This window comes from Ochotona curzoniae, unplaced genomic scaffold, assembly GCF_017591425.1.
Source record: "Ochotona curzoniae isolate NIBS_2020 unplaced genomic scaffold, NIBS_Ocur_1.0 patch426, whole genome shotgun sequence".
Taxonomy (NCBI): Eukaryota; Metazoa; Chordata; class Mammalia; order Lagomorpha; family Ochotonidae; genus Ochotona; species Ochotona curzoniae.
The window spans coordinates 225,835-248,857 of record NW_024467002.1 but is presented as its reverse complement, the minus strand read 5'-3'; the positions used below and the strand labels follow the sequence as shown (position 1 = coordinate 248,857).

At 47.8% G+C, this 23,023-nt stretch overlaps 2 protein-coding genes across 3 annotated transcripts in view; both read left to right on the top strand.

Annotated features, from left to right (window-relative positions):
• LOC121167772 (leukocyte elastase inhibitor-like) overlaps window positions 1-23,023 on the top strand; it is a 70,275-nt gene that overhangs the window by 11,395 nt on the left and 35,857 nt on the right. Inside the window, exon 1 of one of the 2 annotated variants that reach the window (XM_040997356.1) lies at window positions 7,512-7,602. The exons of the other annotated variant lie outside the window; for it this stretch is intronic. The gene's annotated coding sequence lies outside the window, so the exon portion shown is untranslated. Of the gene's footprint in view, window positions 1-7,511; window positions 7,603-23,023 lie in introns of those variants that run through there. 2 annotated transcript variants of the gene reach the window in all.
• On the top strand, window positions 6,531-13,410 carry LOC121167770 (leukocyte elastase inhibitor-like). Its single transcript, XM_040997353.1, has 7 exons — window positions 6,531-6,807; window positions 7,917-8,092; window positions 9,469-9,606; window positions 10,730-10,847; window positions 11,463-11,605; window positions 11,692-11,859; window positions 12,894-13,410. Exons 2-7 carry the CDS (start codon window positions 7,925-7,927, stop codon window positions 13,299-13,301), a joined length of 1,143 nt encoding a protein of 380 aa, XP_040853287.1. The 5' UTR covers window positions 6,531-6,807; window positions 7,917-7,924; the 3' UTR covers window positions 13,302-13,410.

Sequence of the window (23,023 nt, the reverse complement as noted above, 5' to 3'; positions counted from 1 at the left end):
TCCGGCAGAACCTGCGGGAGCCTCTGTTATCTGTGCCCTGGACTTCCTGATGCCAACATAGCTGAGCTCTGCCTAAGAGGAATTTTCTACAGCCCCTTCCACGCCCCTCAGCAGCGAGCTCTCCTTCCACTTCTGGAGCCCCTTTCTGTGCTGGTTTTCATCCTCCCATACCATCCCACACCTGCAGCCACAGGAGAGGAATTTACAGCTGCTTTTTGTACCTGCATTCCAGGTCTTTGATGTCCTTTCTCTGGATCGGGTCCCAGGCAGCATGTGTCCTTTGCCCTGGGCCTGTCACCCGCAGGACCACCCTGCCTTGGTCCTACCCCCACACTGGTGTGAACTTCCGGTGAGCACGAACTGCTTAAGGCAGGAACAAAGCCTGTCTTGCCAAAGGCTTCCCTAGCTCCCCTTATCTTGTTTGTCTCCAGAAAGGTGCTTTCCTATCCACTAGTGCCTTCTGGTAAGTAGGCCACAAAGTTTTGCCTGTCACCCAAGAGGGTCGAAGGGCTGGCCCCCATAGCAGCAGTGTGGAGACAGCGACTGGGGAGGTCCCTGTCACACTGGTTTCTCCCTCCGATAGCTTGGTCCTTTGGGGAAAGGTCAGGAGCAGTGACACAGCATCCTAGTAACAGCCCCGCCCCCTACACTACATAACACTTAGAAAAAAGAAGTTTATTTATTTGGAAGTCAGAGTTACAGAGAAAAACCATGAGAGACAAAGAAAGCTCTTTAAATCATCCCCAATGGCCACATTGGCCAGAGCTGATATAAAGCTGGGAGCTAGGAGTTTCTTGGCTCCAGGATCTGCCATGTAGGTGCAGGGGCCCAGGGACTTGAGTCGTCCTCCACTGCTTTCCCAGTCCCTAAGCAGGGAGCTGGATGGGAAGAGAAGCAGGTGGGACTAGAATCAGCACCCATACAGGATGCTGACATTGCAGACAGCAGCCAAACTTGGTATACTATAATGAAGGCCTCTGTTCAACTGCTTCAAACCAATCTGGTTTTCATTCAGACCAGCTTCCAGGCGTGGGAGACCGGAACCTTTTTGAGTTCTATCTCTGTTTTGACTTGTGGCTGATCACAAAATGTACTTCCCTCCAGGGTCGGGGACATGGGGTACCCAGTCTTGAGATGCCAGGCAGCAGAGCCTTGGGTGACATGGAAGGGAGGACTTACTGGGACCCTAAAGTTAGAGTTGATTTCCCTGTAAACTGGTTACCTATAGAGTCACAGAGAAACATTATTGGGTCTGGCGCCATGGCATAGTAAGTTAAGCCTCAGCATGCGGTGTCGGCATCCCAAATAGGTGCCAGTTCATGTCCCAGGAGCTCCACTTCAGATCCAGCTTTCTGTTTGTGGCCTGAAAAAACAGCTGAAGATGGCCCCAAACGTGGGAACCCTGCATCCATGTGAGAGACCAGGAAGAAGTTCTTGTCTTCTGGATTTGGCTCACCCCAGCTCCGGCTGTTGCAGCCATTTAGGGAGTGAACCAGTGAGTGGAAGATTTCATTCTCTCTCTCTAACTCTGCCCTCAGATTAAAAACAAAAAACAAGAAGCAAGCAAACAAACAATCTTCTGGAACTGACACTCAGGTTCCATAGAAGAAGGTAGATAGCAGCGGTTCCTGAGGTTGGCCTGGGGTGATATCCTTACATGGTAATGCATTTTAAGAATGCTACAGAGTTGACTTTCTTCATTTTCTGTATTAAGGAGGTTTGAGGCATGGGTTGATGGCTGGTTCACAGAGAGAGAGAGGACTTGGTGTCATGGTCCTTGGTAGGAACAGGGACAGAGTACAGGCCTGAGCATGGCGCAGCGTGGGGAGCCCTAGACCTTGGTCTCCTTGTTGTTCTACATGGTAAAATGAGCTTATTTCTTGGGCTTGACAAAATAGCCTAGTGGGTAAAGTCCTCTCCTTGTACTTGCTGGGATCCCATATGGGCACTGGTTCTAATCCTGGCAGCTTCACTTCTCATCCAGCTCCCTGCTTGTGGCCCTGGAAAGCAGTCAAAGACGGCCCAAAGCTTTCGGATCCCGTTCCCATGTGGGACACCCGGAAGAGGCTCTGGGCTCCTAGCTTCGAATTGGCTCAGCTCCAGCCATTGCAGCTGCTTAGGGAGTGAATCATCTGATGGATGATCTTCCTCTCTGTCTCTCCTCCTTTCTGTATATCTGACTGTCCAATAAAAATAAACCTTTTTTTTTTTTTTAAAAAATTAGCTTGTTCCAGAAGGTTGGTGAGCAGACCAAGCCAGATGCCATGGGTGGTGAATTTGTGGGTGCATTCCCTTCTGAAATGCAAGTGAGGAGAAAACTGCCCGATGCGTCTGTTCAGGGCAATTTGGGGATTTCCAATTTCCTTGATGAAACCAAGGCTGAATTTTCCATAAGGCCGAGAGAGAGAGAGAGAGAGAGAGAGAGAGAGAGAGAGAGAGAGCTGTAGAGATCAAAAGGAAGGCCCCAAGGTATTCATTGTGACCTTGGAGATCGCAGTCTGTAAAGGTGCAGCCAGGACACCTTCCTTTATCCAGCACAACAGGGCAGCCAGCATCCCATTCCCTGGAAGGTGTCCTTCTCTGAGAGCTGGTGGCCTCGTACTGCTCTGCTGTGCTTTGCCCTTCACTCATCACAGTGTACAGGCAGTGACCTTGTCCTTGCACCAGGGACAACCCCTGCATTAAGGGGCTCCTTGGGGAGTCTGAGCATGGAGCTTAATGTCACATAGCTGTTGTTGTTCCAAATGAGGGAGGAATCTTTGGGTGCTGTGGGGGTTCTGCAGGAACCTGGAGTAGGGGTGGAGAGTGAATTCGGGCTTAGCAATAACGTGGGTGTTGTATATTTGGGTTGCCACACACTATCCCCAAGCATCCTCTGCGTTACTTAAAGCTCCTCTGACACTTGCAAAGGTCTCCACTGTGTCCAATCACACACCATTTCATCTTTATGACTGTGACTTCCTGCTCTCTGCTCCTAGAATAACCATTGCAGGCAGAGAGCCCTGGGTTGCTCAGTCCTCCTACAGGCATTTGAAAAGCTGGGCAACAGGTGGGAGGAGGGGAGAGAGAAGTGGGGAAATGAAAGGGGCTTGGAAGCATTCTGTGGGTGCCCCTAGCCGTGTCAGAGGTAGAAGAACTTGCTCCACTGTGAGTCTCTGGCTGGACTCAGCTTCCTCTCTTGGGACTCGCGGCTGTCACGTGCTCTGTGTGCGTGCTCTTAGCAACTGGCTCGGCCCATGTTACGGTCAGGTCATGGCGTGCTTCTGGGAGGGAAGTGTTCATTCAAGACTTCTGCTTTGGTTGGGTATCAAGTTCTGCTTCCTTTTCAGGCTCAAGCTCTGCAAACACATTTCAATTGGAAAGAAACAACAGGGTGAAGTTGAGAGCTTTTGGACGCCCCAAAACAAGCAGTTAGGTTACCTACAGGCGAGATCTTTCCCAGGGAAAAGAGCCATTGCATTTCACACCCAGCAGGAGAAGATTTTCTGAAACGCCGGCAAGATATTCATGTGGGCATTTCACCCAAACTTTCCAAGTTCCTGTGTCTTAGGCATGATGGTGTTCAGTGCCAAGGTTATGCTAAGGTGGGGGTTGAGAGGATGGAAAGTAAAATGCAGGGGCATTTATAGGACTTTCCCTGGAGAGTCCGTGGTGAGAGGACAGGCGTGGGTGTCCGGGAGAGCCAGGGACTCTCTGAGCTACCTCTTTGGGTGGACGGTGATATTAGGACTTTAAAAAGTTCATGGGAAATTGTATTCAAAGATATGTTTATCTTGGCACCGTTTTGATCCATGTACATAAAATTGTGCAATCCAGTGAGTGGGTGGTCAAAGCCGGATGTGTCACTGGGGCGCAGAGTCACAGACACACTTGGAGACCACAACCTCAGTCAGGTGATCCAGCTCAGCACCGCTGACAGCAAATAGTGATGCTGACAGCTGGAATGAGGGGGTGCCCCTCGGCCTTTGTGGGCTTTCTCCGCCAACTCCTAATGACGAGAAGTGTGAGACTTCAGGAAGGAGGCTTTGAGAGGGGTTCAGAGAACAGCTGTCTGCCTTCCCAGCTGAGTCACCCCTGACATGTAAGCCCCCTTTTGCCACACCAGCAATTGTAATTTGGAACTGAATTTTTAAAAAATTATTTTACTTGCAAGTAAGAGTTACAGAATGAGAGGGAGAGACAGATCTTCCATCCACTAGTTTAATCTGCTGATAGTGGCCAAATCCAGAGCTATGCCAATCCAAAGCCAGGATCCATGAGCTACGTCCAGGTCCACTACATGGATGCAATGGCCCAAGGGCTTTGGCCATTCTCTGCTGCTTTCACAGGCCATTAGCAAGGAGCTGGATGGGCAGTGGGCCATCCAGGATACTCATTGGTACCCCTATGGGATTAGCCTCCGCGTCAAATCCTGAATTGAGTTTTTGACCCTCTGCCCCGTGGGTGAGTTTCAGTCTCCCTGGAGTCTTCCAGTTCTCTGGAGCTTCAGGGTACACACCTCTACAGTCTTCCTCAGATTAGGTTCCATCCATTGCTTGCTCACCCTGGGATTAGCAAAACGACGTGTCTTCTGCCAAGGGGACAGACCGGTCCTTTTGGAGAGCAGGTTAGCAATTTTTGTTCCTTGAACTTGACCTTGAAGGATTTTACTCCACTGCCACCTCCCACACTAAGCTATTCAATCAGGCATCTACCTACATTCCAGGGTCATTTAAAATACGGTGTGAGCTGGACACCCAGCATATCATCAACACAGTATGCTCTTGGCCAATGGCAGGCTCTTGGATGTAGAGTTGCCCAGACAGTTTTCCTTGGAGTAGAAACCTGTACCTGTCTATTGCAGATTATTATTATTATTATTATTATTTTTGCTGCTATAACAGAATAACGTAAACCAGGTCATTTAGATGAAACAGAAATGTGTTTGACACGTGTTTCTGGAAGTCCAAGATGGGGCAGCTGAATTAATGGAGGGCCTTCTTGCACCAGCCCATGGCAAAAAGTAGAAGGTGGGAAGTGGAAGGGCGGGAAAAGGAGAAAGAGGTCAAACTCACATGTTTCTGTCCTGTTTTAATTCTTAATTCATCCAAAAGGGTGGACCTCTCACAAGGCACCAACTCCCAGCACTGTTGTATTGGGTGCTATGCTTCTAACAACTACCTTCTGAAGAGTATATTCCAACTATAACAACTGCAATAGCATTAATAACAACAAAACAATAAAGGGTGGGCTAAGTTGCTGTTTACAACCCTTTGCATCCCATATCCAAACACTGTTTTGAGTCCTGGCTGCTCAGCTTTCGATCTAGCTCCCTGCTAACACATATGGGCAAGTGGAAGATAACCCAAATACTTGGATCCTTGAACCCACATGTGAAACTTAGATGGAGTTCCAAGTTTCATTTAAGGGGATGCATAGTAACTGTGTATGGACCATCATATCCAGTGGCATGTTGTTTAACTTCATGGCATTGTAAATTTCTGTTTTTCTTCCTGTTGTTGGTTTTGTTTTGTGGCTTTTCACTTGGAGGGGATGTATAGTGACTGTGTAGTGGAGACTGTCATGTCCAGATGTGAGGATACAATGCAGTGTGCATCTCTACTTCCGGATCGAGGATGGACTCCCAGTGAAACTGTTGGATGTGTCTTGACAATGGGATGCTGAACTCTGCCATTGTCCATGCCTGCAGTGATGGACTTAAGACTGTCTATGAGGGACCACGTTGTTGTAATTATAAGGGAGAACTTGGTGTACAGATTGGGGTAGGGGTAGGGAAAATTCCAACACTTATGGAACTATATCATAAAAATGATAATAATGATAAAAATAATAAAAATAAAGAGGAACAGAAGAAAAAAATGTTTTTGATCTTTTAAAAAAATATTTTTATTCATTTTTATTGGAAAGGCAGATATACACAGAGGAGGAGAGACAGAGAGGAAGATCTTCCATCTGATGAGTCACTCCCCAAATGGCAGCAATAGCAGCTGTTGTGCTGATCTGAAGCCAGGAGCCAGGAATTTCTTTCCAGGTCTCCCACACGGGTGCAGGCTCTCAAGACTTTGGGCCGTCCTCGACTGCTTTCCCAGGCCACAAGCATGGAGCTAGATGGGAAGTGGAGCTGCCGGGATTAGAACTGGTGCCCACATGGGATCCCGGTGTATTCAAGGTGAGGACTTTAGCCACTAGGCCTCCACGCCGGGCCTGAAATTCTTTTGATCTTGACCACCATCACACCAAGCCAGATCTGACGCTCTTCTCCAGCTGGTTGATGTTGAAGTGACATGGGAACAAAGGGGACTGGGCAGCTTGGGAGGGGACTTCAGGGACAGCTGAAAAGCAAGGCTTAAACTGGCTCCCCCTACAGTGGGGGCAAAGCCTATCTTTTTTCCCCCCTGTGTAAGGGGCCCCAAATTTCTTTTCTTTCTCCTCCCTACCAAACTCCTAGAGTTTTGAGTGTGGAGATTCTGGGGTGGCCGGAGTGCCCTCTGGGACACAGTTTGTGTGCTTTAACTATTCACATCTTACTAAGAAATGGCTCGTCACTGGAGATTTGTGGAAGATAGATAGCTGAGAGGTGTTGAAGCCCCTGCCCATCTTTCCGTTCTTCCCTCCCCACCCAGCTCTGGACAGGAGCAGAGGGCGGGTTTTTCCCCTCAAACGAGGGCTTTACTCATCCAATCTGTATACTCACACTGCAGGGCCAGGTAACGGGGTGGAGGCTATCCCTGCAGGTTATAATTGCGGCCTCGGGCTCTGGCCACTTCCTCTGCAATCCCAGCCCGGAGTCCGTAGCCAGCGCAGCAGGTAAGCAGAGAGGCCCTGGCCTGTGCCGCTGCTGGGCTCCTGGGGGTGCCTTGGGAGGGACCAGGCAGGAGGGTGGCAGCTCCCAGCAGCCCACCAAGATCTAGGCAGAGTCCCAGCTTGCGGCTGAGAGGGCTCTTCCTTCTTTGCAACCCCCTGCTCCTTCCTGGAACAGAACACAGCGCTCAGGTCTTTTGCAGCTCCAGGAAGCAGGAGGGTGTGGCCATGGCAGCTAGCCTAAGCTTGCTGACCCACCACGAGTGGCCTGGGTCTGCCTCCTGGCCTGAACCAGCCAAGGGTACCCCACCTTGCACCCGCCCCCAGGCCAAGTGCCCTGCACCTGCTGCAGTGACCCAGGGGGCCCTCGTCCCCATCTGGTTTCCCAGCTGGGTCTGGAGACACGCCTGTCCTGAAGAGGAAGGCTATGTGGCCTGAATCACAAACATGACGGTGATGAGCCCATCAATTCTCACTGTGTCTTTACTGGGAATTCTTTTCATGAGCAGTAAGGAGCTAGGAGACTTTAAAAAAAATTTGGAAATGTCATGAAGTAATGGAAGCCATGGGTTTATTGCAGGAGTGACTCTGTGTTTTGAACCAGAGGGACACCAATGTGCATTGTTGCATCTTAGCGGTGCCCATGTGGCCATATAACCCCATTAAAATGAAAACCATTATGTCTGGCCTAATGCAGGTGGGAGTTGAAATCCCATAAATCTACACCAGGCCAGACAGGTTGAAGGTGATCAGGCTGTGTGGCCTTCACACAAGGATGCCACAAATATGCAAATGACCCTGGTAGGTGGCTGGTGCGGAATGGTCTCCACCGCAGAAGGGACACCCCTCTCCCTGGAGAATGGTGCGGGGTGGGACACTCCCTCCTCAGACTGAGCTGTGCACTAGGTCAGCTCTCAAGGAGTCCCCAGGTTCTAGCCCCTGTGCTCCTGCAGAGTGCGGTTGCACTCCTGAGAAAGGCATGAGGGAGAGAGAGGGAGAAGCTGCAGGTGCTAGGATGGTTTGCATGTGTGAAGGAAGCCAGTGATGATGGGCAGGAGGTCTTGAGCTGTGCCAGCTTGGGCAGTGGTTATCTCAAGCCCTCTGTTCTGTCACAGACGTCACCATGGAGCCTCTGAGTGCAGCCAACACCCATTTTGCCTTGGACCTGTTCCTGGCCTTGGACAAAGACAACCCTACAGGAAACATCTTCGTGTCTCCCTATAGCATCTCCTCGGCCATGGCCATGATCCTCCTGGGGGCCCGAGGAGACACGGAGACCCAGCTGTCCAAGGTCAGCAGACGCCTTGTCTTCCCTTGCCCTCCGTGCTGCCAGCATGGATGGGCCCATGGCACAGTCCCTGACCCTGTGTGGGGTACCCTGTCTGCCAGGGCTGAGGGGTGAGGACAGCCTTGCAGCAAAACCCAGTTTGTGTGCCTTGTTGAGCATCTGCTGTGTGTTTTGCGGGCACGCAAGTGAACAAAGCTGCCCAAAGCCCGCAATGGAGGCTGTTGCCATTCCCATAAGTGGCAGATTTTGGGCAGCTGTTCTGTAAGCCATGTACCCTTCTGAGCCTGGCATAGTAGGGACATCCTTAAATGGGAAAGGATCCCAGAGAGAGCGGAAAGCTTGTCAATTTCGACCAGGCTCCTGGTATTGTGGCAGCAAGTAGGAAGCCAGAATGGAATGCCTGCCTTCCCCATTCCTGGCTGTGGAGGGGGTCTTGGCTCTTGAGGGTCCTTCAGATGGGAGGACAATTCTCAATTCCTCTTGAGGCACAGGAGATGGGAGTGGCAGGAGAGGGAGGTGCAGTCAAGGTCAAGCTTTGGCCAAGTCTCTAGGACTCAACCTCATTGCATTACAAAGCAATCTCTCTCTCTCTCTCTCATTTTTTTTTTTCTCTCTGTGTCTCTCTCTGTGTCTCCACTTTTAAGATTTAATTATTTTTATTGGAAAGGCAGATTTACATAGAGATGGAAAGACAGGGAAAGAAAGACCTTCCATCTGCTAGCTCAAGGTCTGTGTCCAGTCCTTATCGTGGCCTTTGTCCACTATCAGTTTTTGTTCTCTGGATCTCAAAAGCAAGGTCCAAACAGGCCCCATAAAGCCTTAGGGGGTTTCTTGACATACAACCCATAGGTGTGTAGGAGGTGTGAATGGGGGAGATGGGGCAGGAATTAAGCTTTGGCCAGAATGCCAAGTTTAAAGAGATAATTTTTCAATAAATGAGTTTATGGGTGCTAATGTGGTAGGAGGAGAAAGAAGCAACCGTGTGTGATGGAGAAGGATCGGGGTTCTCCTCTCCACTGCTGATCCTGAGAGATTCCAGACAGCTCATCTGTGGCTGAAAACGTGAATATGAAATTTCACTTATGAATTTCTTTGGTGGGATGGGGAGAGAAAAGCAGATCATGGGTTACCACCTACATCCTGGGACAGGGAGGGATGCTCCGAGGTTGCTGCAGTGGTGGTTCCTGTGTCCCTGGGGCTGTGTTGTGGTGTGGGGTTTCCTGATGCTAGTTGCTCCTTGGACCTAGGAGTCCAGTCCCAAGCTGGGCCTTCCCATTGGTGGTGAGAAGGCGTTGAGTTGGATGGCAGCGGAATGCTCAGGACTCGCTCTGTAACTCCGGCATGGGTGGCTGTTGGCAATGTGTGTCTTTGGTTCTTAGGCTCTTCATTTTGATGCCGTGGAGGATGTTCATTCGCGATTCCAGAGCCTGCATGCTGAGATGAGCAAGCGCAGGGAGGCCTGTGTGCTGAAACTCGCTAACAGGCTCTATGGAGAGAAAACCTACGCCTTTCTCCCTGTGAGTATGCCGGGCTAGGGATCCCCAGACCCCACTGGGCTTGCTTCCCTCACACAGCCAAGGGATGGTAGTGTGTTTATAGGTTTGTGAGCATTCAGAAAACAAAAATAATACACAAAACACCAATCTTGGATGGATCCATAGAACAAAAGGCCCCTGCCCTCCAGTGAAACTGATGTGGTGGTTAAGTTTCATAATCTCTAGAGTGAAATGATCCCTTCTGGATGCTCTGTTCAAGCAGGAGTGACTTTGAAGCAAAAGCAAGTGTTTGCGATATTATAAATATTATATATACATTTATGCTTTGTTTATATGCATAAATATAAATAAATATATGTACATACATACAAGTAAATACATATATATATGTATCTGTATGTATAGCGTCCAGGATTATACAAGAATGAGTAAGTTTAATATTGTATAAGTGTGAGGGTTAGGCTTACCATGACTGATTATACATTTAAAAATGATTAAGATGATAAATGAGTATGGTTCTTCATAGCATAAATTTTTTTAAAAGAATTAGAGAAAGTTTTGTGGCACAATGAAATGAGTCTTTTAAGACAATTTCCATGACTTGTTATGAAGCTGTGTTTTGTGCAAAGGTTTTTAACAAGTTTATAGAAACATGGAATAAAAAAAAATGTTTACTTGAATGTGAAAGTTGAAATCGCATATGAAGTTTTTTTTATGATTTATTTATTTATTGGAAAGTCAGATATACAGAGAGGAGAGACAGAGAGGAAGATCTTCCGTCCCCTATGATGATTCACTTTCCAAGTGAGCGCAATGGCCTATGCTATGCCGATCCAGAGCCAGGATCCAGGAACTTCTTCCGGGTATCCCACACGGGTGCAGTGTCCTAAAGCATTGGGCCATCCTCGACTGCTTTCCCAGGCCAAAATACATGGAGCTGGATGAGAAGTAGAGCTGCTGGGGCTAGAACTGGTGCCCATATGGGATCCTGGACATTCAAGGCGAGGACTTTAGCTGCTAGGCCACACCGCTGGGCCTCCACATGAAATTTTATTCTATTATACTTTACCCATGAATTTTTGACAGCTGTGTATATCAAGTAGAAGGTTTTCATGCTATTTCCCTTTAATAAAAAAAAAAATAGGAATTCTTGGCTTCAACTCAGAAACTGTATGGCGCTGATTTGGCCAGGGTGGATTTTCAGCAGGCCTCGGAGGACGCCAGGAAGGAGATAAACGAGTGGGTCAAAGGTCTGACAGAAGGTGAGAGACTGGGCAGGTGTTTCCCTCTGTCCACCTTTCCCACATGTGCCTCCATCCTTGCTCATTCTCAGGCCCCTGCATCCTGGCCCGTACACATGGATGTTCAACAGGTGCCCCAGTGTGCGTACATTGTGACATCAGCAGTGGCTGTTGTTGTCACCCAGCTCTCCCATGTTAGAAGTCCATCCAAAGGCTGACTCAAGACTGAACTGGACAGGAAAAGACTCCCTGTTCACCTCATTAAGTTCCCCCAAAGTTAAAGCTAACGTTGACAATAGAATCCAAGGAATTGAATATGGAGAAGCATCCAGTAGGACAAAAATTAAACAGATTTACAACACATGAGATGCAGTGGTGTGGGTTTGCCTGTGTGGGGAATCTGAGCTCTGTGTGTGAATTGCCATGGCTGTAATATATGAGAATGTATTGCTTGGAAGTGGAGGTGGGGCTGATTTGACTGTCTAGGTGTCTCCTCTCCACTCTCCCTCTGTGGGTCAGAAACCTGCAGGATCACTAACACAGCATGGTGTACCTATGGGGGGAGAGTTTTCTTTCCGCGGATGGTTGTCCTTTCATTGGATACTGGATTGTTTGCTTGCTTGTTATTCTTTGTAGGTAAAATCCCAGAGGTGTTGGCCAGAGGTGTGGTTGATAGCCTGACGAAGCTTGTCCTGGTGAATGCCATCTATTTCAAGGGGAAGTGGCATGAGGAGTTCAGGAAAGAGAGGACCACCGATGCCCCATTCAGACTCAACAAGGTGAGGGGATGGAACTGACCACGGGATACTCTGTACTCCTAAAAACAAAACTCAGACACTAATCAGTGATTTTTTCAATGGTTCAGAGAGAGACCAAGACAGTGAAAATGATGTATCAGAAGGAGGAGTTTCGCTTCGGCTACGTGCAGGAGCTCAGGTGCCGCGTGCTGGAGCTGCCTTACCAGGGCAAGGAGCTCAGCATGCTGCTGCTGCTGCCCGATGACATCGAGGACGAGTCCACGGGGCTCAAGGAGGTACTGGCCCGCAGTCTCTGGGTTCATGCTCTGTGTGTGGGGTGTGTTTCCTGTTCATCTTTTCTCTGAGTGCAAGGTGTATGTTTCTAGCCTATTGAAGAGATTATGAGTATTAGTAGAACAAGTGGAATGGCAGTTCTCTTTGAGCGTAAAAGCAATAATATTAATACTGACAAGAGCTGACAGTTATATAGCCTCTTGTGCTAGCACTGTGTACTCACTGACTCTCAGAACACTGTTGTGGGACAGGTGCAGTTATGACTCCAATTTTATTAAGACCTTGCTCTAGTACGTCATCTGCCAGGAGAACTGTTACCTAGTAGGTGAAGTTTATAAAACTTACATCTGCCCCGGGGAGATATACAAACTATCAGAGATTCAGTGGAATTGAAAAAATACATGAAAGCATTAAGCTTTTCTGTTGAAACCTTTATAAATAGGCCTCATGCATCTGCAACACATTATAAAAATGAAAACTCTCATATAACCTATTCCAGTATTTCAAATGTGGTAGGTAGTTAGATGTGGATGTACAAATGATGGTTGGAAGAGAGGAAAGATGGTGGGCAGATGGGTGGGTAGGTTGGTTAACGGTCAAAGGGCTCAAGGGATACTGGGATGGATCCATGGAAGGATGGATGGCAAGATGGTGAGTGATGGAGGGATGGATGGATAAATGGGTGAGTGAATGAGTGGATAGATGGATGGGTGTGTGGATCGTTGAGTGCGTGAGTAAGTGCCTGGCTGTCTGGGAGGGTGAGTGAAATGGTGCAGGGTAGAAGGATGATGGATCTGGTGATTTCCAAACTGTCCATGCTTGGCCTGGTGTTGACTTGAAGCTTGAATCTGTTGTATTTCACCAAATGCCAGAAAAGAGATGAAATCCTCCAAACATGGCATCTGTTTCACTACAACACAGAAAGAAAAGTAACAGCTACTGTTAGGATGCTTCCATCTGTTTAAATAATTCTTTCTTGTTTCACTTATGCATCACTAATTCCATCTCTTCCTTCTTTGCCCCACTCTAACTCCAGATTGAGAAACAACTGACCTTGGAGAAGCTGAATGAGTGGACCAAACCTGAGAAGATGCGCACCCTTGATGTCCATGTCAGGTTGCCTAGGTTCAAACTGGAAGACAGCTACGTCCTCAACTCCCATCTGGCCCGCCTGGGTGTACAGGATCTCTTTAGTAGAGGCAAGGCTGATCTGTCTGGCATGTCAGCAGCCAACGATCTTTTTGTCTCAACAATTGTCCACAAGTCCTTTGTGGAAGTGAATGAAGAGGGCACAGAGGCAGCAGCAGCCACTGCTGTCTTTGTACTTTTTGGGGGCTGCCTGAGGCCAGAGGAGCATTTCACTGCCGACCATCCATTCCTTTTCTTCATTCGGCACAATCCCAGCTTGAACATCCTGTTCCTTGGCAGAGTTTGTTCTCCTTAAGAGAAACAGACAGTGGAAATAGATGGTCACCCTTAAAGCTTTATTCCAGCCGCAGGCTTAATGGTGATAATTGTCATTTATCTTTGCCAATAAAAGCATCCAAAAACATATCTTGAATTTTGTATATTTGTCCCTGTTGACTTTTTAGTCTCCTGAGCATATATGTACTTTCTCTCTTTTTAATTGAGAGAACCTTCCTGCAATCACTTGCTCACTCTCAAGGTGGCCACAGTGGGTCTGCGCCAGGACCTTTATCTGGGTCTTGTGTACGGCTTAAGGGACCAAATACTTGGGTCCTCTTCCTCTGCTTTTCTCAGGGACCTTGGTTGGGAACTAGGTCAGAAATGGAGGACTCAAACTGGCACGCAAACGGGATGCCAGATTTATACACTGTAGCTTTTCCCATTATTCCACAATGGGCAGCTCCGTTTGTATGTTTTTCCATTAGAAAGCACACATGATTGCTTTAAATGTGTGAAGTTTAGGCAACAAGACAAAAACAAAACAAAACAAAACAAAAGCAGATGTGTAGAGTCATAACAGTGTTATTGCCAATGGAAATTTCATGGAAGAGTACACAGTACTGGTTTATTTTAGAATCAGAAGATGCTGTGAGTATTAAGGATGGATTGAACACAATTGTTTAGTTCAAATATAGGCAAGTGGCCTAATGAAGGATCCAGGTGAAGGAAAATGTACTTATGTTGGAGGATTAGAGTCCTGCCACATCCCTCTGGTTTAAATGTGTCTTTTAGCGGTCATCACCTCACTCCCTGTGTATATGTGAAAGGCCTTTCCTGGAATATTTTAAGGAGTCCACAGCTGGGTATTTCATAGCAATGATAATTTTAAAAAGCTAACTCAGAAGCTACAGAGGGGGAAAATTCAGTAAGAACAATTGCAAGAAAAATCGCTTTGCCTCTCTGGTGTCACTACATTCTTGAGATACGCTGCTGTTAAAGTGACATGATGGGGTCTGGTGCAGTGGCCTAGCAGGTAAAAATCCTTGCCTTGAAAGTGCCAGGATCCCATATGGGTGCTGGTTCTAATCACAGCAGCTCCATTCTCATTCAGCTCCCTGCTTGTGGGCTAAGAAAGCAGTCGAGGACGGCCCAAAGTCTTTGGACCCTGCACCCTCATGGGAAACATGGAGGAAAAAAAAAAGATTTATTATTTTTATTTTTATTGGACAGTCAGATATACAGAGAGGATGAGAGACAGAAAGGAAAATCTTCCAGCTGATGATTCGCTCCCCAAGCAAGCGCAACAGCTGGTACTGCGCTAATCTGAAGCCGGGAACCAGGAACCTCTTCCGGGTCTCCCACAGGGGTGCAGGGTCCCAAAGCTTTGGGACTGCAGAGGCTGCAAAGGGACTCCCCAGAAAGAAGGGTTTTGGACGATTTCTTGCTGACACTATGCTTTGCCATCCTGATTCTGTTTTTTTGCAAAATCACGGTTAGGAGCATCTTATAGTCTGAAGTTGGGTGTCCCTGCCCATGTTATTTTCATGAATGAGTGCAATAGCCCAGCCACAGGTCAAGAGCTCTGGGGCTGAGATGAGAATTCAAGTCAGGTTTTATGTGGACAGGGCCTGAAATATGTAAAGTTAATTTGACTTCTATAATTTGAAAATCAAAGTACCAAATAGCCCACTGTGTGCAGAAAGCACATGTGAGCCCTTGGCTGGTCCAGGACTACAAACTTGAACTTGTGAGACATGAATCTGGGACCTGGGACCACTCCTGCCTCAGCCACCCCACCAGGTCAGAAGTAAGAAAGGGGAGGGAAGCACAGGTTCTGGCCATGTTCAGGGCTGGGTGGACGGGACAGGGTGGGTGTGGAGGGGTTTTGGGCATTGCATTCGTCCTGGTTACATCCATCCACAGACACGGAACAAAACCAACAAAAGTCATCTTGGGGAAATGACCCATAATGCTCAAATTATTTTTATAATCCATTTCAAAAATACAATATCCAGCATGTATTCAAAGATAGCTAGATGACTGGGGAGGATTCACAGCAGCATGCACTCCAACCAGTACAAGTGACAGAGAATAGAACTAGCAGTGGAGAGGGCCCCAAACACTGGGATCATCACATACAGATGATGACATTACACTGCTTCCCATGCTGAGGATGACAGAAGACAAGGTTAAACATTTCAGTGTTAAGGACAAACTTGAGAGACTGTACACATTGGAATAGAAATGAAATCTAGAGTTTAATGATGCAGTATAAACAGACAATAGGCAAAATTTAAGAGAAAATTGAAGAATGTGACAACTTTAAGGTCTGGAACAAAATCTGCATAATCTCTTCAAGAAATAAAACACACTAACAGGATGAAAAATACAAATGGAAAGCTAAAAAGCTCCAAAAAATTAGAAAGAGGATGCTTGAGAGGGGGAAGGGACAGGGTGAGGCAGAGTAATAACTAAAGAGCACTTGAGATGTTGATTCTGAAACCGAGAAAAGGTTTGAATCACTTCACGGGGTCTAGAGACTTCACCAGAACTCCAAGCAAAAGAGTACAAAGACATCCATCTGAAGCATATCTTTGGGAAGCCATGTCCATCCGTGGTCCAAGCACTGAGAGACCTTAGAAGGAACCAGATCAAGGCAACCAGAGGAAACCACAGTGTGTCCTGAAGGACCAGCCGCTGGACAATAGCACAGCTCCAACAGGAACTATGAGAGCTGGGGGTTGGTTTGCAGCGACTCTGTCAGTTTGCTGTGAAAGAGCTAGCTCACACTAGGAGAAAAAAAATCTTTGGAGCTATTTCAGACCAAGCCAGAGAGAGTTCACCATGTTTAACTCATCCTAAAGCCTTTCTAAAGAATTCCTTGATGCATAAGTAAGGTCAGAGTAAAAGGAGCAATTACAATGTGCTCTCATATAGGATGCCAATCACAGGGCAACTGCTTTAAATTTTGTATGTGGGTTCAGGCTTGGAGTGCGGCAGGACAGACTATAGGATACAGACTCTAGGATACAGAACAGACTCTAGGCTCTAGTATCCGCTGGGGATCGTAAGAGCCAGGATGGGTGTGGGAGTTGCAGAGCTAGGCTCTTGCACCCATCAAGTGGTTCACACAAGAGCTGGGTCTAGGGTGGGAGGGCAAGCTGTAGCATCCACTGCTGAGAGCCAGAATGTGTGAGGGGCCAGTCAAGCTACTACACACTAGCATATTCCAGGTGTGACGTTGGGGTCTGGGTAAGAGAACTTCCAGCAGCCCATTGCTCTTGGGAGGTCCCAGGTGGGTCCAACTCCGTGCTTGGGGCTGTGACTCCAACCATTGCGAACAGGGAGTGAGCTGGGCTTGGGCAGCCAATGTGCCATTTGACTCCAGGCTCCTCTGGCAAGACAAAGTCTCTGCAGACGAGTGCAAGAAAGGTACCCACTGGCATACATTTGGCACAGGTTGGGGCGGACCAGGCTGAACCAGTTCACATCAACCGCTGGTGAATCCGAGCACCAGAATAGTGTGGGTTAGGCCAGGTTTGGTCACAACACATACCAGTACACATTACGGCTGGGATTGGGTGCCTGCTGGGCTGGGCTAGACTGTAACCCTCACCAGTGTCAGCTGGAATTGGGGGTGTGCCAGGCCGGGCCAGGCTATAGCATCCACTGACAAATGCCTAGGCGAGGCAGGCCATGCCAGACAGGGCTGCAGTTCCCAACCAGCACAGGTAGGAACCAGGGAGGGAAGGGGTAAAGCTGGTAGGGGGAATGTGGAGGGCCCCCTGTTGGAACACCTTACCTGCTGGAGAGCATGAGTTGGGATAGGGGCAGACCAGACCAGGCAGGGCTACAACACCTGTGGGCCTCATGTGAGTCAAATCATGGAAGAGCCAGGCTTGGCTGACTGTTCCTACTGGTGGAAGCCTAAATAAGAGAGGGTGAGGGTTGGTTGGAAGTTGGAATATTAACAGAAGTGGAGCAAGCAGCAACGTATGCTGGAACTCAACTCTTGCTCCTATGTCAGAACAGCTGGGGCTGGATCCCGGCACTGCCTCTTGCTGGCCAGCTCTTGAGGGATAGTATTCATGTTCTGAACTTGACCCTGCACTGGCCGGTATACACAGGAGTCTAGTCTGAGATCATCCCACACCAGGTCTCTGGTGGACATCTCTACTAGACCAGTGGACTCAGATCCTGATGACAGGGAAAAATCATAGGATGTGTAGTTTGACTTTGGAGTGCACAGCTGAATCAACTACAATTTTTGATAGCATGACAACCATGCCATAAGATTTCTGTTACAAAACCAGAGCACGATCCTTTGTGGTGGAATGCTAGAAGTGTCTCCATCAACAACAAAGCCCAAACAAGGACACCTGCTCTCACCCACAGCATCCCGTGGTTTCCTAGTGCTGCAGATTGTAAAGTGAGTCACAGAATGAGAATGGAAATTGGAAATTGGAATGTCAATGGAATGGAAAATGGAAATTGGAATGTCATAGTTAGCATCTGGCTGGTCACAGCATTGTCTAACACCAGTGCTAGCAGCCACTGCTAGGAATCAATATGCCCCAGGCTGCCTTGGTGCGGCTCAGACCAGTCAACACCAGTGAGAGTACATGACCTCAGACCAGGAGCAGGTGTCACATGACCAAGGACACTCACCAGTGTGAGCAGCAGGCTTCTGCCTCCCTGGATGACAGCAAGGGGCAGGAAGTGTTGTTTCCAATACCACCTGCCCAGGTGGCAGTGTCAGAGGTGCCCGTTGGGCTGTCCAGGACAAGGAGCTGTTCCTTGGAAGCTGGTCTCATAGACAGAGGACACAGAGTCAGACCAGTATCAGGACCATCCGTATCTTCTCACAGAAAGCGACTGTCGGGAAGGTGTCACTGGAAGCCAACTCGGTCAACTTTGCTGTCACGGGAGGAGGAGAAACTTCTATTTGCTGCCAGGTTCTGAAAGAGTTAGCATCAGAATCCTGATGGCTCTTCGTTCTAAGCCTTCTGTGAGATCAGAAGTTCTTGCTATGTATCTGGGAAGACCCCTGCCACTGCTCACTGCTGTGTGTCCTGCTGAGGCCCGGTACAGAGCAGAGAAGACAAAGTCCCTGACAGAGGGACAGCCCCTGTTACCTTCCCACTCCGCCCCTCCCTGCTGCCACATCTTCTGGCTTTCCTTCACAGGGAGAGCAGAGATCCCTTCAACTCCCAGTCCTCCCCATTCTTCCCCCAGACCAACCAAAACCTCCAACTGGCATGGCTGCACTTTAAAGATTCCTGTGAACTCCGTTCAGGTTCAATCATTTCACAAGAAGGACTCGCAGATCTCAGGTAAGTTCTGTCATATTGTTCTGTCATATTTGTTCTTGCTTATTTGTTCACTAGGAGTATCCAGGTGGGGGAGAAGTATGGGGCACAGTGGGTGGCAGACTTTGAGTTACTTCCCCGACCCTCCCAAAGCCTGGCAGCTTCCCAACACTTCTCTCACTGCCTCCCAGACGCCTTAGCAGGGAGATGGATCTGAAATGGAGTAGCCAGGACTCAAAGCATAGGGAGTACTGGTACCACGGGCAATGGTTTTAACTGCTATGCCAGAGGGCTGGCCTTATCACTACTGTGTAATGTAAGATCCAGCGAGACTATCTCTTACCTGAATTTGAGGTACTCCATCAATCTTACACACTGAGCCCCAACAGATTCTCTCAGATTTGTTGCCTGACAGCTTGTTTCACTAGCCTGCTTGCCTGTATCTGAGCCAAAGTCATTCTCATGAAAACCCTTTAGAGCCACTCCTCTTTCCCAATTTCTCCACTTTAGGAAAATGTATTTCTGGGTATGCACATTCGGCCCACCTCATCCCATGTTAGGGGGCCTGGCTGTGAGTCCTGCCTTTGCTCTTCATTCCAACTTCCTAATAACGAATACCCTGGCAGGATCAAGTGTCTGCATCCCTAAACCCAACTGAGAGACCTGGATTGTGTGTCCTTTCCTACCTGCAGCCTGCCCGGCCCTGGCCATTGAGCAGTGAGCATGCAGATTAGGGCCAGCACTCAGCCTCTCTGTCTCTCTGCCTTTCAGATAAATTTTAAATGATAACTTTCACTAATGTTTCCAAGTCATGTTCGTGCTCTTGAACTTCTGCTAACTTCTGGATATTTTAAATTTTGGTGACACTTTTTTTTTTAAAGCAAAGACTTTGTTTTAATTTCTAACTTACCATTCCATAGGAAAGCCATTACTTTTTGAATATTTACCTTGAATCTGCCTATCCTGTTGGCCTCCTTGATTAGCTATCATGATCAGTTGATTCTCTGATGTCCTTGGTCCTTCATTTCTCTTTTTCTGATATCCAAGATTCAGTTCTCATTCTGTGACTCACTTTACAATCTGCAGCACTAGGAAACCACGGGATGCTGTGGGTGAGAGCAGGTGTCCTTGTTTGGGCTTTGTTGTTGATGGAGACACTTCTAGCATTCCACCACAAAGGATCGTGCTCTGGTTTTGTAACAGAAATCTCTCATCAAGTCAGATTGAGTCTTCCAGAAGCCTTCTCACCATTTGTCAAAACTATTAAAGATAATTTCTTCTGAGATTATTTTGTTTTTTTTTTTCTGGTGTTTCTTCTCATGTTTTGTTTTGCTGCTTTTAGATGTTGCTTTTGTTCCTACTGGATAATGTCAACATGTGAGCACGACTAGATCAGCTAACATTGACTGATTCTTGTGTTCATGACGAACATCAAACTCAGGCCCAAAAAGTGGACAAATCATCAAACTATAGTACGTATCTGGAAACTGTGGAATGATCGTGTCCCCTAAATTTTTTTTTCATTGAAAGACATGTTTATTTGCAAGGCAGAGCTACAGAGAGATACACTCAGAGAGAAAAACATCTCCATCAACTGGCTCAACTCCCAAGTGGCTGCAATAGCCAGGCTGAAGCCAGGAGCCTCATCCAAGTCTCCCTCCCATGTAGGAAACAGGGGCCCAAAGCCTTGGGCCATCCTCCTCTGCTTTCCCACATCATTAAGAAGGGGCTGGATCCAAAGCAGAGCAGCACTTCATCACCCAGTATTCCAGTTCACTAACTAATGTTGGGAAGGGAGCTTGCCAGTTAGCAGCACTCTGCACTGAGGACAGCAGTTGCTGCTATCTGTGCCCTTGATACTGAGTTGGTGTCACTGCTCACCAATGAGTCACTTCACTGGTGCCATTGCCAACAGAACTGGTCGCTTACTGAGTCAGTACCTGGAGAGCTGTTTCCTAATTACACACAAGCTACCAAAGAGCAGTCATGTTTTCACTCTTGTATCCAGGTGAGTGCAGCAGCCAGGGCTTGAGCCAGGCAGAAGCTTCATTTGGGTCTCCTATGTGGGTGGCAAGACAGCAAACACTTAAGCATCCTCTTCTGGTCTTGGGCCTTGAGCCGGCATCCATATGGGATTCTGATGCTGCACGTTATAGCTTATTCCACTGTGCCACAGCACCAGTTTCCAATCTTAATCTTTGAATATGGATATGCCACATGAACACTTCACTGGTCCACTCCCCAAATGTCCTCACAAGTTCACAGAAGGGACCACAGAACATGTTTAGAATGCAGCCTGAGTCTATTTTGGGACCCAATCAGTTCAGCCCTGACCATGGCCTGCCAAGGTTTTGGAGTCAGGAGCTGGAGTCCAGCTCACCCACTTACTCTGCCTTCCCTGTGGTAGGGTGCAGGTGTCTGAGCTGAACAACCTGCCTCCCAGAGATTCAAAAATTGTTTTCCCTTCTCTGCTCTAGAAAACCATTTTTGTTCCATGCAACATGTAATATGTGATGCTGTAAGTTCTTTGGGGACAGCAGGATAATCAGGAGCAGATTCGTTCACTCTCCATCTACTCTGCCCTCGTCCCGAGGATTCAGCTGCTGCCACAGCCCCTACACACAGACTGGATTTCCTGGCCTTGAAGTCTCCTTGCCTCCCAGGTCCACCATTGGATCAGCACAGCCTTGAGCATCCAGGGCAAGTGATCTTTTTCTACTTTATAATCTGGGGATGCTTAGGCACCACCAACCTGTATATGTGTCAGTTCTCCCTGCCCCCACCTGGAAGACTAGGTCTGCATGGACAACAACACGGGGAACAGTGTTTCCTGACTGTTTTCAGAGGAAGAAAGAGTCTAGGTTGGCAAAGGACATGGCAGCAACCTATTTGAAGAAGCAAAACAATGCAACAATTTCATTAGACCTGTGTCCCCAAATGGCTACAGTGTCCAGGTCCAAACCAAGTGCCTGGATCTCCATGCTAGTCTCCTGTGCAGGTGGGAGGATTGCAAGCAGTCGGGCCATGACCTGCTGTTCTCCCAGGGGCATTAGCAGCGAGCTGGATTGGAAGCAGGTGAGCAGGACTTCAACTGGCACTCACAGTAGATGCTGGTGACGTTATGAGGCAGCTCTCTCCACTATGCCTCAACACTGATCTCTCTCTCTCTCTCTCTCTCTCTCTCTCTCTTTTTCTTTACTATTTTTTTTACTCTTTTTTTGTGAGAGTACCACAATCTCTCCCAAGGCCAGATCTCATGCCCACTGGTTGCCAATCCATTGCTAGGAGCCTGAAGCCTCATCTAGGTTTCCCACATGTTTTCAGGTTCTCAATGCTTTTGTCCATCCTTAACTGCTCTCCCGCTCCACAAGCAAGAGCTCAATGGGAAGTGGGGCTACTGGGAATAGAACTGGCACCCATATGGTATCCTGGCACATTCAAAGTGAGGACTTGAGTACTAGGCTACCACGCAGGGCCCCGGAACTTAGAATTTTTAATTCCATCACCCCCAACTTCTATGCCATTTTATTTATATTTCTGTTTATTTATATTATCATTATCACTTTTAAACTTTTTAAATTTGGGGACTGACATTGTGATATAGCAGATTAATCAGTTAATGAGACACTGGCATCCCATCTGAGGGCACCAGTTTGAATTTTAGCTCTTCTGTTTTCCATCCGGCTCAATGCTAACACTCCTGAGAAAACAGCCCAAGATGACCTAAGTTCTTGGGCCTTGCCACCTACTTGGAAGACCCAGATGGAGCTCCAGGGTTCTGCAGGCTTTACTCTGGCCAACCTGGGCTATTACAACCAGTGGGATGTGAGCCAGGAACTGGGAGGTCTGTTTCTCCTTCTCCTGCACCTGAACTATGCTGCCTTTCAAAGAAATTTTTTTAAGATAATTGTTCTTATTTTGGGTGATTTTTACATAGTTGATTAGAGTCAAAGGTTAAGGGCTACAGGAAGGTGGGTGGGACCATCATTTGTACATCCTCTTTTTCCTTCCTGTATCTGGGAAAAGGGAGGAGTTAAGGGGAGAAGCCACACCCAGCCTCCTAATCATGTTCATACTCTGGGATGGAGGACAGCCACCTGACACCATCTCAGAGTCCCCATGTGGGGCATGCCCTGAGGGTCCTGCTTAAGAGGGGATCTTTCTAATGTAAAAACGAGGCTGCCACTGTGGAATACTTAGTAAAGCTACAGTGCATAAATCTGGAACCCATTTGGGTGTCAGTTTGAGTCCTCCATTTCTGATTCTGTTCCTAACCAAACTCCTTGGGAAAAGCAGCAGAAGATGATGCAAGTGTTTGGGCACCTTAAGCCATATTCAAGACCCAGATAAAGTTCCTGGGTCCTAGCTGCTGTCTGTCCCTGCCCCTTTGTGAACCAGTGGAGGGAGAGGAGTTTTCCCTCTCTCTGTCTACTTCTTTCCCTCTTTTCTA